Raw genomic sequence first — 15288 nt, 5'->3', positions numbered from 1 at the left:
GGTCATAGGCTTTCAGTTACAAAATACTGATAAAGGAAAAACAAAATAACTAAGACTGTTATAAATATATTTTCGCATTACTCATGTGCAAACATCACCACATTCTATTATCTAGATTGATTTCATTACTAGGTCAGATCACTTAATTAAAAACTGAACAAATCAGAAAGGTTGATCTTTATTTAATGCTAAAAAACATATTCTGCAGCTAAGTTACCTGTGGTTGATAAATCTTGCAAGATTTCCATAATGAGTGGCATCCAAGCAAAGAGCCTCTTCATCCTTAAGGACACCTTCAGAGCACCAATCTGCATCCAAGAGTACTGGATAGTGGTGCTTTTCATCACACATTCTTTCAGTGTTTCTATTGTATAGCTCAGTGTTTGTTAAAATTTCACCCACATACTCGCACACAAAGGCACCTCTAGGTATTCCTTCGAGTGTGCGAACACCCCATCCCTTCTCCTCTGGAGTTAAGAACACCTGCACAGAAGTTGAATTTGCAGTGTCTTAATCTCTATGTGTATGACCCAAAACTGACGTAACAACAATTAAACATAATAACGAAATCTCCAAAGCCATCCCTCAGTCATCCATCTCTCTCACTCCGACACTCGTAGACCCAACCAAAAAATTCATGCACTGACTGTATGCTTCAAATTTTCTGCTATATTCATTCAACAATAACAAAAATATCACTTTGCAGTTTCCATTACATGTTCATGCTAAAGCACGGAAAGGTACACATTGTTTTGTAAAGTTCTCAAAAACAAATCATTCGATAAAAGAATGATAATTCTGTCTTCTCCTATATTTTAAATAGGCATGTCACCATAAAGTGTTCCTAACACTGCCTTCACTAAAAAGGTGGGTAATTTTACTTTTAAACCATAAAATGATGGTTAAAAGCTTCAAATAGTTCACATGGTATTCTTACCTGTAACTTAGAAGTGATTCCTCTCTGTACCACACGATTTCCACACTGCTTATTGCAACCGCATTTGCTCCAGCACTCCTTTATAAATTTTCTAATCAGATGCCCCTTACAAGGATCAGGTTTGTACTCATTCTTTGTCCTCTCAATAGGGCAATCTTTGCAGTAAAAATATTGATGCTGTTTAGGCTTCATATGCAAAGACAATGCATCCTCAATGAAGTCTCTTTTCAGAGTACCATCTCTTGTGTAGGCATATTCTCCTCCTGTCTCTCTAGCACATGCACATGTTATAGGAGATTCCAAGCAATTGCCAGAGCAGTTTGAGCAGCAATCATCATCGCCGATTCGAGCTAGAGAAATGTTCACATATGCATTTTGATAAACAATACTCTTCTGTATGTACTGAAATGGAGGAGGCACATTCTCACTGGATAGCTCATTCACAATCGGTATTGGGATGATCTCTTCTCCCCTAGATATGTCCTTTGGATCAAGCATTGGTCTGGATCGTCCATCATCTACTCTGCATTGATCAAGACTAATTAGTGTTGTGCACGTGGCAACATTATCCTTTGATTCGGCATGATCATTATCTTCAAAGGATACTTGAGATTCCCCATTTTTAAGTATGGTTCTTGGACTTCTACGAACTCTGTCTTTGTCATTTGGCATTAAGTGATCTGTTGCCACTGAGACAGCCTGGGTACGGTTTTCAATGCAAATTTGACTACCCTTCCCTTTCAACAACTGCTGGCAAAACATTTCCATCAACTTTGTAGTTGGAAAATTTGGTAGAAGAATTTTGAATAATTGTTGTGTTTGGACTTCAATCATTTTGAGGACCCGGTCTGTGCTTACCAGCCGTGGTATATCTGTTTCTGTGACACCAGTGTTGAAATCAAAGTTTGTTTGCGCATTTCCTGGTGCTTGAAGGCACTTCAGACGTGCCATTTCGTGGCCGGATTTTTCAGAACCCTTATGGCATCCTAGAGATGGCTGCATATGGCCTGATTTTTCAATGCCATTATTGTATTCTAGACAAAGTTGCGTATGACCTGATCCTTCAAGGTCGCTATTGCAAGGTGAAAAAGGCTGTTTACGATGTGCATTTCCAATGTCATCGATCACTGAAAACCCAGTTTCTGGCCTTTCCGAGAGAAATTCTGAAGTCAAATCTTCGTCATCGTCCATTTCCATATATGCTTCAGCTAGGGCATCTAGGGTACCGTTACACTGTTCCGAACAACCCTGTACTTCATGGGATTCCTCATTTCTTTGTAGTCGTTCAGAATCACTAACGTATTGTACTGGCCATGAAAGAAATATGGTCAAAAACACATTGAATGATGCATTTCCAAGGATAAATGCAAACAGAGACTTTCCCTAGATAAAAACATACTGCAAATGTGAGAAAGCGGATATGCAGACAGTAAGCACCACCCACTAATGCGTCCCTTATTTTGGCTTGATTGCAGAATCTCGCAATTAGTCAGAAACCCATGCAAATGAATGTAGTTTTGCACCTTTTTTAAATTAAATATTTCCAAACCCCAGTAATTAAATAAAAACTGATGTTAAATTACATTTCAAGGTCTAAAATAAAAGTAGTCAGTCGGAATGCAAGGCACACAAAATCTTAACAGTCACAAACTTAAAGAGCACTTATGCAAGTCCAACACACCACAACTTAACAAAAGTTTCATTTTTTGTAAGTTGCTCTACAGCTAATTTGAAGAAAACATATACAGCCACTGCCGCATATGTATGTGACAATTGGGACTAGTCCCTCAGCACCGCATATAAAGAAAATTTGGTAAAGGCAGAAAATTAAACCTACCATTTTGTTGGGTACCGAAATCAATTTTCGCAGAGGCTATTGGAGCCACACTGATGATGCCAAAGCTGCTGCTCTCCCCATCCTGATGCTCATTCTGTTTTTGGGGAAGCCTCGCCTCACTCTCACCTTCAAATTCAGCATTCATACTCTTGTCTTCAACAATGGGGGTTCCAAAACAGGTAATGGCACTATTTGGGTCTACTTCTGCGTCATCCTCTATTTTAGGTTTTTTCAGAACAAGAGACGGAGGAGGGGACGGCAATGGCGATGGTAGTGGGAACGAAGGCGGTGGCAGAGCGAGGGGCATGGCAGGAGATATGGGCTCTTCGTCTGCAAGTCTCTTGCACCTCTCATCATCAAACAATTTTCTCTTGCCTCTCTCATCATCATCCAATTTGTTCTTGCCCTTTTCATCGTCAGCCAATTTTCTCTTACCCCTCTCATCATCAACCAATTTCCTCTTGCTATCCGCGACCTCCACCTCAGGCTCTGCTCTAATTTTCTTTTTTGTGGGAGTGCATCTCTTTCTGCTGCTACTAGAAGGAGACGCCTGGTCAATGTATCTATCGTCGCTTCGCTCTGACTCTGTCTCTCGTTCTCTCCCACGGCTAACCACGCGAGTTACCACCACGCTTCGAGCTCGAGTGAGAGGAGGCACGTACTCATGCTCATTCTGCACTTCCCCTCCGTCTTCATTATCACTGTCACTATTCACCACAGCATTACTTCTCCTCCTTTTCGTCTTTGATTTCTTTATTTGCTCCTGCAACACAATTCACAAAAATTCATACAAACAGACTACTGCAGTCAACTGAAACCCTAAATGCTTGAATTTTCATATGCAATGCAGTGATGAGAGCACCTCGTACTCCTCCTCGTCTTCTTCTTCTTCGACCCCATCATTCTCGAACATAGCATCAGCAAGAACCCTGTAACTTTCGGCTTCTATAAGCTCCCATCCATTGTCGTACAACTGTTAAATATGAAATTGCAATGTATGTTAGGGATGATGCACAAGACGAGCAATAAAACACGAAAATGCAGGGATCAGACCTTTAAAAGACGCTTCAAAACAGGGCTGACAGCATTGCTGCTGAGCCCAATTGCCTTCATTGCTCTTAGAGCTCGATTGAATCTTTCGTTCCCCATCTTCTCACAGTGAGTATTCGGTGTGAGGGTTCCAATTTTACACAGACAATTCTGAATCTCTACTCCACCACCCATCAATGTCGTGTCATGTCATGGTTAACCCTGTTTGCATTCACCACCTTTCTCGATGCCATTATGATGAATTTAAAAAAATTATTGAAATGACAGCTTAGCTTTCATGATTTCATCGAAACGGATATAATTAATTGTATACCCCTCTCTCCATTGCATCGAACTCGAGGATGAGTGATCATGGCGCAGAAGAAATGGTACCTAAAGCAATAGGTCATCACAGCAGGGTCTAAATTTGTTTTTCCCTTTTATTAGCTCATCACAGCAGGGTCTAAATTTGTTTTTCCCTTTTATTAGCTCCTGCCAGAATATTAGTTCCTGCCAGGAATACTTATGCATGTCATTCTAATATGACATTAACACTGGTCAATCAAATCAAAGAATTTAAAATATTATGAAATTAAAATATTATATGAAATTTCAATGTTTATATTATTTTTTAATTTTTCATTATTTTATAAATCACATTTTTCATCCATTCTATTGGACCATACTATTTTTGGTGAGAGAAAAAATTAATTTTCTTTCACAAAAATACAAATATTTTCAAACTTCATCTTGCATTAATAATGCATTAATTACAATTTTATCTTCACATTTGTTGATAAGATTTTTTTTTCAATCATTTTATCTTCCACCTCACACAGCATGTCTAATCAATATTAATTCTCACTAACAATATAATTTCAATATGTTATATCTTTGTATTTGAATTTTTAATTTTTTTAAAACTTTGATTTTTTAATAAATGTAGTTAAATTATTACTATTATTTTACTTTTGTAAAAATAAATTAAGCAATATTATTTTTTAATTATATTTTATAATAGTGTTTGTAATATGTATAATTGATAAGTGTTACAATTTGTAAATTATATCATTTATCATTAATAATATTTTATATTTAAACAATTTATCATTTAGTTTAAATATATTTTAAACTTAAATATATATTTTAATATTAGATTAATAATTATATTTTACATCAAAAAAACATACTAAAGAAAATAATCACAAAAACGAAATAATTCAATTCTAAAAGATATGTAAATTATTATTAAGTTTTTATAAACTATGTATTAAAATTAAATAGTTATATTCTATTTCTTATTTATTACATCATATTTATTCATCAACATCAAATTTATATGTATTAATCATTGAGGGAGTTTTTCCAACTACTTATGGTTCTCTAGTAGCATGCATTACATGCTTAAACAGATAATGTGATACTCCAAATGCTTCATCACTTCTTCAAGTTCTATAATTCAGATATTGGTATGGATAACTTTCCTCATTGCACATATTTTAAGTTGTCAATGTAGAAGGTGCAAATTTGTCTAAAGCATATGTATTGATCGTAGTATGATATTAGGTAGTTAGTGCCATATTGGGTACTTTGGCCTCTTATTCTTGGACTTAAATACCCAAATATATAATAATATAACACGAGAACTTAATAACAAAATATGAGTCATTCTATCAAATCACAAGTGCATTTCTAGACAGAAATTAATGCATTCACAATGTTAATTTAGAACTATTTAACCTTATTCTCACTCATCTACACCTCTACAACCATGATGCGTTAGGCAGAAACTATGACGCATCGCATCTCTTGTTTATTTTTCAGAAATTGCAAATTTAGGTCTAACTTTCTACGTTCTAATACTTTGGAAGAAATGAAAAATGGAATTAAGAATGAAAATGGTATCTTACTTTAAATAGATCGTTTCGATTTTAATTAAATAGGTTAACGAAAATAATTTAATGATTAATTAAAAATAGAATATAATGTATTTTGTATTTTAGGTTAATTAATAAATATATCAAACGTGGAGTATGATGGTGACAAAACATAAAAGTATTTGGTAGACAATTAAAAGCATTTGATAGACAATCAATTATAAGTAAGAAAATTTGCATTAAAAAATTAAGGGTTTTTTTTTGGACTTGGTTTGATTCAAATATGACAACAATAAAAATATTTGCAAATTGGGAATAGGGAAAATCACATTTCAATTTTTATAAAGTAAATTTTTAAAAGTGTTTTTCTTTTTTATATTATCACGATTTTAGTTCAAAAATTACCAAAAAACTAAAGTTAAAGTATAAGGTAGACAATCACTACAAGTAGAATTGTATCATATGATCCTAGTGCAACTCTAGAGCACCCAACATAATGTCGCATGATCATGTCCAACACTCTTATCAACATTTATGGATACATTTAGTTTATGAGTGATATTGTAATGGCATAAAATTTACGCCCCCATGTAAAGGTCATTCACACATCTTGTCATCATTTAGGTTAAGACAAGGTCGCATCACCCTTAGCCACTCATGTCACTTACTAAATCTTTATTGGGTCAGGCATCCACACAAGCAAGCCCTGGGGGCCATAGACATGTGTGCATCATGAAGATGTTTATGTGGTGTGCTCACGTCTATGAATCTATAAACGTGCAAAGATTCATTTGATTATTATAAACCTTCTACCTTGTATTTGTCATGCCCAAAATGATGGATTCCATGCACAAAATCAATTAGGGCTTATTAAAAAACCCTCTTGCATGTCATTTTGCTCTCTCTCGCACTCTCTTGATCTTTCATTCGAATTCATTACAATTCCATACTTGCATTTTTTCTCTGAACATAGTCATTTTGCATCCCATTTCCACTTTTTTTGCAAGTTTTTGTCCATTGGTGAATAGGTTCTAGCTAATCAAGCTCTCATCTGACCTCTTGTCTCATACATGCAAGCCTTCCACTCTTATTTAGAGAGTTCATCTCATATCCTCATCATGTCTTGAGCATATAATTATTTTCTTGATCATATTTCTATCTTTTGATTCATATTATTACGTTAGTTTAGCATTATCCTTGTATCTATCAATTATATATCACTATTTTATCATGTCTATTTGGTTGATTATGGAGATAGATACACCAAAATGAGGGTTTGACTAAGGCAAGCCTATGAAACAATTCCAACAATTTCCTTTCTTTGCATGTGTGCATGTTTTGTGGACTTGGAGAACTTCACTCGGAATACAATATTGATAGTCAAACCAAGTTTCATCTCCTCGTCTCATTTCTCTTTTTCTTCATCATGTACTTCATTGTCAAAAACAAATCTATTTCCTTCATTCATGTCATTTGCAAGTAGTTAGGATAGTTTTATTTTACTCTAGTAATCTCGTTACTAGTCCATTAAATAGTTGTTCTTGCATTTTGGTTTTGTCCTAGTCATTTTCCATCAAGACATGTGACCTTACCACTTTTTTTGTACAAGATGTCAGCCTATCATGCTTATAACATCCCTTAGACATGTTGTAGTTCTTCAAACTCGCTATCTTTCTAAGACAGTGAGCCAGTTGGCTCCAGAGTTTGATCTCTTTGAATCATTCTTTTGGTCTTTGTTATTAGAATACCCATATTTGTCCAGTAATGTCTTGAATTCACAATAAAAAATCTAGACACATTGAAACTCTACTCATATCCATTTAAACATATTAATCTTTAATTACTTCAGTTTTGTGTAGTTGGAATAATTCAATTAACTTAATTGCATCATTGTTTAATTGACACCACACACATTAAATGACACTCGTTGATCCCCTAGAACTCCTAATCGGCTAAGTGAGGTGGTGTTATGATGCAAGATAGGAAGAAAACATATAGTGATCGATTGGATTATTTAAAATATTTCAAAGAGAAATGAAACAAAGAGTAAGTATTCCAAGGGAAATAGTTGAGATGCATGAAGATACTATATATTTCACGGTGGAAATAGATAATACTTGTATAGAAATAGTTGAACCAAGAGTTCAATGGATCTCACTAATGGGATATGAAGTAGACCCCTTTATAGTTGTACAAAAAGTAGATGTTATTCTTGCTTATGAGAAGGGCCCTATTGAGAGATGAAGTCATAAGAATAGTAGTGTGGAAAAGTGAGAGAAGAGCTCATTAGAGATTCCAAAAAGAGGAAAGTACAAAAAAATGTGGACAAGATAGTAGAGAAAAAAGATGATTGTTAATCTTATGGCAAGATATATTGTCAATTAGTGTCAAAACACTTAGTCATAATGAAAGGATAGTAGTAACTAAGTTACCAGTATGCAATGTTAATTGAGCTCATAAAGGAACCAAGCTATCAATGTTAACTTGGCATGAAGTTTCAATGTCAACCAAATTGACAGTTCTTACCGAACCATAATGTCAACCAAGTTGACAATTCTACTGAGCTCTAGTGAGAACCAAGTTGGCATAGTATTCTTGTTCCAAGATAATGATCAAGCTGGCAGAGCAATGGGAATCGAGTCAGAAGTGTCTACCAAGTGATAAGTATGAATTGAACATCCAGTATCAACCAAGTGCCAGAGTTAGCCAAGGTGACAATATTACTTGAGTATCTTTAGTATTGCCTGAGTAAAGCATTGGACCCGAGTTACAGCACTAAGCGGACTTGGTAATTATTTTTGGAATTATTTCTATTGTTGTCAACCTATGATGAGTATTTTTTTATCCAAATATATTATTGTATCATGAGTTGAAGAACATTGAATAGAAGTGAATGTGGAAGAGTGAAATATCTAAAAGACTTCAAGCAACATAAGGAAAGGAAGAGACTCATTTATCATAGTTAGGTGATTAGTTTACTTCAAAGGATCTTCATCAACAATCAAAGTTGCATTTAAGATATCAATCCATTGATTCATCCTAACAGGTGCATCAGTCCCAAATCCTTTAATAGGGTGGACCTAAGAGTCCTTTGTAGAAACTCCTAACAGAGTACATACTTAATTGTATTGCATAAATCATTTCACAAGGTGGACCTAACAGTCCTTATTACTCTTAACCAAGTAGATTCACCAGAGGTGATCAATTATAAGCCTTAACATGCCAACTCTATTACTATAGTAGTGAAGCATTGTAGGCATCATCCCCACCCCAATTTTACCTTCTACTTGGAGGGTTTCGGGTTACCAAATATTGTGTTATGGTGTTGTTACTTGACTACTCTATGTTTCTTGCATGCAAGTAGATTAGACAACATAACAAAGTGGATTAAGAGAAAGAAGTTTAAGTGGTTCCTGATTCATCCCACCCCCCACCCCCTCTCAGTCACTTAGCTTGCATTACATTTTCAACAATTGGTATTAGAGCAAGGTTCTTTTATCAGAAGTTCAGCAACGTAAGAGCAAAGATCAGAGATAATGGAAGTATACAAGCTAGAGAAAGCCATTGAAAATGAAAAGTTGGATCTACATGGGGCCATGGAACAAATCAAGTAACTGAAGGATAAGCTCTCTCAATCCCTGAAAAGAAGAAAAGAATTGGTAGAAAAGATGAATGACAATCCATACATGGAAGAAAGAATTGAAGATATTTGGAAAGAGAGAAGTTCAAATGAAGCAGATGTAGCTATATAAGATCTACTTAGAAGAAACCTTATTCTACAAGAAGAAGTTAGGAAATTGAAAAGAGAATAGGAGATTCATTCAGTTAGGATATGTGAAGTCATGGAACAAAAGAACCAAGCTAAAAATGACAAAAATATGGCAGAAGAAGACTAAATATTACTGATGCAGAGCCCTTTATATTTATCTTTAAGGAATCTTAGTTCAACTCAAGGGATTCAAAATAGGCTGGTACACCCTCAAGGAACCAAGAACATCTCAAAGATTACAACAAAGAACCCTGACATTATACACCGATAAAGACAACATCTTCACTCACACAATCAGATTGCTATGTCTAATTGCATTGTTCATAACTCCAGTTCTAAATATCTTCTTGAAAAAATATTTGGAGGAATTGTTCCAAATTAGTAATTCTAAAAAATATCCAAATCTGAGACCAATCCAATAAGCAGATTATAAATTACGTACTCTGAACCAAGACCCATTTTCTCTGTCATAAACCAGAACCAAAACTGGTAACCCTGCCTAGGGCATCAAATATCTTCCTCAAAATAAATCTAAATGAAACCAAACCAATTCCATATTATCCATTATTGAGTCTAGTTTTCAAATATGTAAGCCATTCATTTTTCTCATTCATATATAAAGTTCCAAACACAAATCACTGTCTGTAACTCCAATGAAAATTGTTAAAAACCAGTTTTCACTCAAATGCCCATAACTTTCACAAATATATATAAAAATGATTCAAACCAGTTGTAAATGAAAGGTAGTTCACATATCTTTCCAATGAATATCATTAGAGATCTTGAGTCTCCAAAATATGTCCGCATCACACGCTGTAACATGACTATATTCAGCGAATCTCAAATCTGCAAACATCCACTTTCACCAAAATACCCATAACTTATTTATTTCTTCATAAAATTGAACCAAACCAAAAGCATGAGAAGAAGGATTCATCATACTATATATCCAATACTATATTACATAGTTTTCAGGCTCTACATAGCCGTAAAAGGCCTGGAAACTACTCTAAAACTAAAAAAACCAATCAAAACCACAACAATAAAATGCACCAAAAATGTATCAAAATATTTCCTCTTCTCCAAATTTGATTTGGTTCGACCATAAAATGGTTTTTATATCCATTTGACAGTTATAAACCTTCCTAACTACCCCCAAGACCAACCATATACCCTTTTACATCATTTTTCTATTATTAACAACTTTCTCAAAGTTGCATTTTACAACTTTTTTACGCAACTTTTACATTTTTGACAAAAAATGGCTTCATAGCCTTTACAACTTGACCCAAATACAATACAAATGACTCAAATGACTTTAGATGGATGTCAATAGATCCATTCACCAACTAAATAAATATTTTTACATTATTTATCATATTAAGACCTCCTTTGACAACTTATTACAAATGGCTTCTCTAGCTTTTATATCTTTGTCTTCTTGAAATTTAATGTGCTCCTGCACCACGATGTCTTTGTTGCAGGACCCGTCTTAGTTTTCTTTTGTTTTTCGACTGCAAGGTTTGGCTTTTCTACTACCAGAGCCAAGGTCTCCTCTTGTAATTTTTGTTTCCTCTTTGCTTAGGCAGAGGTAGGTTTTTGAGTCTCTTGAATAGGTAAAGGGACATTTTCTTGCACATTCTCTTACACACTGCCAGCTTCAGCATCTTGAGTTCTTTGCTCAATAGGTTCATCAGTGGGAACTATGTTCTCTTCACTAGGTTGTTCATTAAGGACAGCCTGGGGTTGTAAGGTTTTAGCTTGGACAAATTCTACCCATGACATAGGAGAGGCATCCCTAAGTGATCTTTCTATTTAATTAGTGCATGATGGATGATAGAATTGTCCTTCCCCTTTTAGGTTTCTTCAGCACTAATGCATAACACGTTATACAAGAAATTAGGAACATTTACTAGACAATTGTGTCTTATACAACTAAGCAATTAAAAATGATGTGCATGTAAATATGAAAATCTTCCTTCATAGGTGAGCTACTTGATAATGTGCATAGCCAGCTTGTTGTATGGTGGCAGAAGAGATGTCCTTTTGCAACCTTGCTTGGTGATATCCAACTGAGGATCAGTTGGTATGACAAACTGAGCCCTGGCTGATCTTGCATGATGTGTATTAGTATAATGTTCTCCTATTGCTGGTAAGCCAATTACTTCTACTATTTTCTCTTCTATAGCAACAACTATAAAGCCCCATATAGTAGCTTCTCCCTCATCAAATGTCCTTGTAAATTCCATGGCTGCTTCTTCATCAAATGTAGTTAAACTTAGGAAATACCCTAACCAGCCACACACATTAAATCTCCTCACTACCTCTACATCTGATAGTAAAACAATATGCTCCACTAGTTCTCGTCACTGCAATTGTCCACCCATTATGCCTGACAATTTCACTCTCTGCTTTATTTGCACTATTTCCCTTCTATGAATTCAGGCTTTCAAACCCATTTTCAAATTTCATTTTTTAAAATTGATTAATGTCATAACAATTCGTTATGAGCAGCAATAATGTGGTTCATCATGGATATGTGAAAATTGTTTGAAATTAGAATTTGGATCACTTGAAAATTAAATATGGGTCACATCACAGCCTGACAGTAGGGAATCATTCAAGAATAAGGGGTACGACACCTAGAAACTTGTGCACTTATAACAATTGAGTTTCATAAAGGAAGTATGAAGATCTAGAAAAAATATTTATTAATAAATAGAAATGTCATTAGGTTTTAGTAACCTTCCCTGCCCCCTACAAAATATGGACAAGTGTCCACACTTGTCAGACTTAGTACGAGGTATGGAACTGGCATAACGTTGCCATAATATAAATAATGCAATATTATATATAAGCAACAAAATTAATGTACTATAAATGAATTAAGATTTGAAAAGCTTATACCTATGAGTTGATTGTTACACGTACCAAAAGTGATGGAAAGTACATCAACATTGATAGCATACGTCAACAAACTTGCGGTGTTTATTGAAAGCATTGGAAAATGATGATGTGGAAGGTGGGTGGGTGGTAGGTAAAGAAGTGAGATGAGTTGGAAAAGAAGAAATTAGAAGATGAATGGAGAAATTTGGAACTTTATATGGACATAAATTTTTTATTATGAACATGCATGAAGAAATTAATATTAAAGAGTTGCAGGCAGGAGGTTAGCACCTACTGTTGCAGGAAGAGTTACCCGGTGTACATCTGAATTTGGCCGTTGAAACTGTTGCAGGAAGTCCTCTTTTTTTTGGGGTCATTTATATAACTTGAGTCTATGGCCATTGAATAATAATTCAAAAGGCACTGGATCAATGGTAGTTAATTGGATGACTCCATTTGCAAAGACATGGTTAATTACATATGGACTTAACCATCTTGTTTACAGCTTGCTTGGCATATCTTTAAATCTACAATCATATACTAATACCCAATCACCAACTTGAAATTGTTTGTTTCTAATGTGGGATTCATGCCATTGTTTTCTTTGCTTGTGTATAATTTTAGTGCCTTCCAGAGTAGCCTTGTGCATTTCATCCAAGGAATTAAGATGTAGAAGACGTTCTCTCTATGCTACAAGAAGTTCAATGTTCAGCTCCAGTGTGGTTCTTAAAGCTTTGTGTTCAAATTCAATGAGAAGCATTACTATTTTCCCACATAGGAGCTCAAATGGTGTGAACCTTGTACTAGTCTTCCATGTTGTTTTGTAGGCCCAAACAACTTCTGGTAATCTACTATTCCAATCCCTATGGTGCAAATGAATTGTTTTTGTTAAGATAGCCTCTATCTCCCGATTTGTGACTTTTTCTTGTCAATTAGTTTGAGGGTGATAGGGGCTTGATTTTTGGTACCTGATATTATATTGTTTTATCAATTCTGCTATCAGATTAGAAGTAAAGTGAGCACCTTGGTTAGTGACTAGTTCTTTGGGTACACCATAGCGAGTAAAGATTTCTTCATGCAAAAATTTTGCAACTTTGTGATCACGAGCATGCTTCATGGCTTTGACTTCCACCCATTTTGTCAGGTAGTCAATGCACACAAGGATATATGATTTCCCATTGGATGAAGGATCAATTGGACCAATGAAGTCCATACCCATTTGTCAAATGGTGTTAATGCTAGTTGTGGATCGAGAGGCATTTCATCTGTTCTTGTTGGTCACCCCATCCTTTGACACTTGTCACACTTTCGTGTATAGTTGGTTGCATCTTTGTGAAGCATAGGCCAATAGTAACCAGTTGTTCAAATTTTCAAGGCTGTTCTTTTTGCTACAAAGTGCCTTCCACATGGTTCATTATGACATGCATGTAGAATGTCATATATCTCATCCTCTCTCACACATCTTCTCATAACTTGATCAAGTCCAGTCTAAAATAAGATATTATCAATCCAAGAAAAATGGAAACTTTTCTCCACAAGCAACTTCTTTTCCTTATAAGAGAAATGTTCTGGCATTTTATTAGCTGCAATATAGTTAGCAATATCTGCATACCATGGATTTTGAGCAGCAATATTAAATAAATGTTCATCTACCAGAGTAGTGTCATTCTCATCGTGATGGATTCTTTATAAATAATCAACTACCACATTGGCTCTTCCAAACTTATCAATGATGCTGATATCAAATTCTTGCAACAATAGTAACCATCTTGCTAACTGGCCTGTTATAGCAGGTTTGTTCATGAGATATTTAAGTGCTACATGATCAATATGAACAAATATGCGATAGACAATTATGTAATGCTAGAATTTGTTCAGAGCATAAACTACTGCTAATAGTTCTTTTTTAGTCACTGTGTAGTTTAATTCTGTTCCATGAAGACTCTTGCTAATATAATATATTGCATTTTCAAGATGTTGAGATTGTTGTCCTAGAACTGCACCTATGGCATAGTAAGAAGTATTTGTATATATATGTAAAGGCAAAGTCCAATTAGGGCCTTGTAATACTGGTGTTGTACTGAGAATTTTCTTAAGTTGTAGGAAGGTTTCATTGCATTTTGATGTCCAAATGAATTCAACTTCTTTAGTCAGTAATGTATACAAGGGACTAGCTATTTTGCTAAAGTCTTTTATGAAATGTCTATATTATCTAGCGCGACCTAGAAAAGATCTTACATCTTTCGATTTTGTGGGTACAGGCAATGTTTGAATTACCTCTATCTTAGCTGGATCCACTTGTATTCTTTTCACTGATATGAAATGACCAAGTACCACACCCTCCTGCATGAGCATGATATATTTTTCACTATTAAGTGCCAGATTATGTTCTTGATGTAGACACCTAAAAATCCTTTAGAAAATAAAGTATTTTTTATTTTTTGAAAAATTCTCGATAACATCATCATTTATTAATTAATTAATTATTTAATTAATTAATTAATTAATTTTTATGCCATTAAATCCTTTTATCTTAATTAAAAATATTTAATTAAGGAATCCCTCCCAAAAATGTTTAAATCTTATTTAAACATTATTTCCTTATTTATTAATTATTTAATTAATAAATTGACCAAAAATCCTAAAATAAATAAAAAATTTATTTTTTTCCCAAAAGTTGGTCAATTTCCTTATGACCAATAACCTCTTCCAAAATCTTCTAATCCTTCTTTAATTTTGATTAAAGGCTAATCCCATCATTTCCTACCCCTAATCCCAACTCAAAATATTTAATTAAAATTAAATATTAATCCTCATGTTTATTAAAAAAGTTTTAATAAATATCTCCTCAACCCAAACCCTTGAAATAAATAAAACTTTATTTATTTCCTAAAAATCTAATTTATCCTCATCCTAAGAAGTTCTAGACTCTTCTAGAAAGTCTTCATCCTCA

The 15288-nt window shown here is 34.5% G+C and overlaps 1 protein-coding gene across 3 annotated transcripts in view; it reads right to left on the bottom strand.

Annotated features, from left to right (window-relative positions):
• The window catches only part of LOC149540059 (uncharacterized), a 45518-nt gene extending 41203 nt beyond the window's left edge, over positions 1 to 4315 (bottom strand). For all 3 annotated transcript variants that reach the window (XR_016356341.1, XR_016356342.1, XM_089801252.1), the window contains exons 1-5: positions 3828 to 4315; positions 3637 to 3747; positions 2775 to 3537; positions 938 to 2244; positions 218 to 483 (exon numbers count right to left, since the gene is read on the bottom strand). Coding sequence is in view for 1 of the 3 variants with exons in the window: in XM_089801252.1 (XP_089657378.1) it covers positions 218 to 483; positions 938 to 2244; positions 2775 to 3537; positions 3637 to 3747; positions 3828 to 3998 (2618 nt within the window). In the remaining 2 variants the exon portion in view is untranslated. The remainder of the gene's footprint in view (positions 1 to 217; positions 484 to 937; positions 2245 to 2774; positions 3538 to 3636; positions 3748 to 3827) is intronic.
• Between the last annotated feature and the right edge of the window lie 10973 nt (positions 4316 to 15288).

This window comes from Cupressus sempervirens, chromosome 9 (assembly GCF_028749045.1).
Source record: "Cupressus sempervirens isolate cs-2001-9-10 chromosome 9, ASM2874904v1, whole genome shotgun sequence".
NCBI classification, from domain to species: Eukaryota; Viridiplantae; Streptophyta; class Pinopsida; order Cupressales; family Cupressaceae; genus Cupressus; species Cupressus sempervirens.
This window is presented reverse-complemented; position numbering and strand designations above follow the sequence as displayed.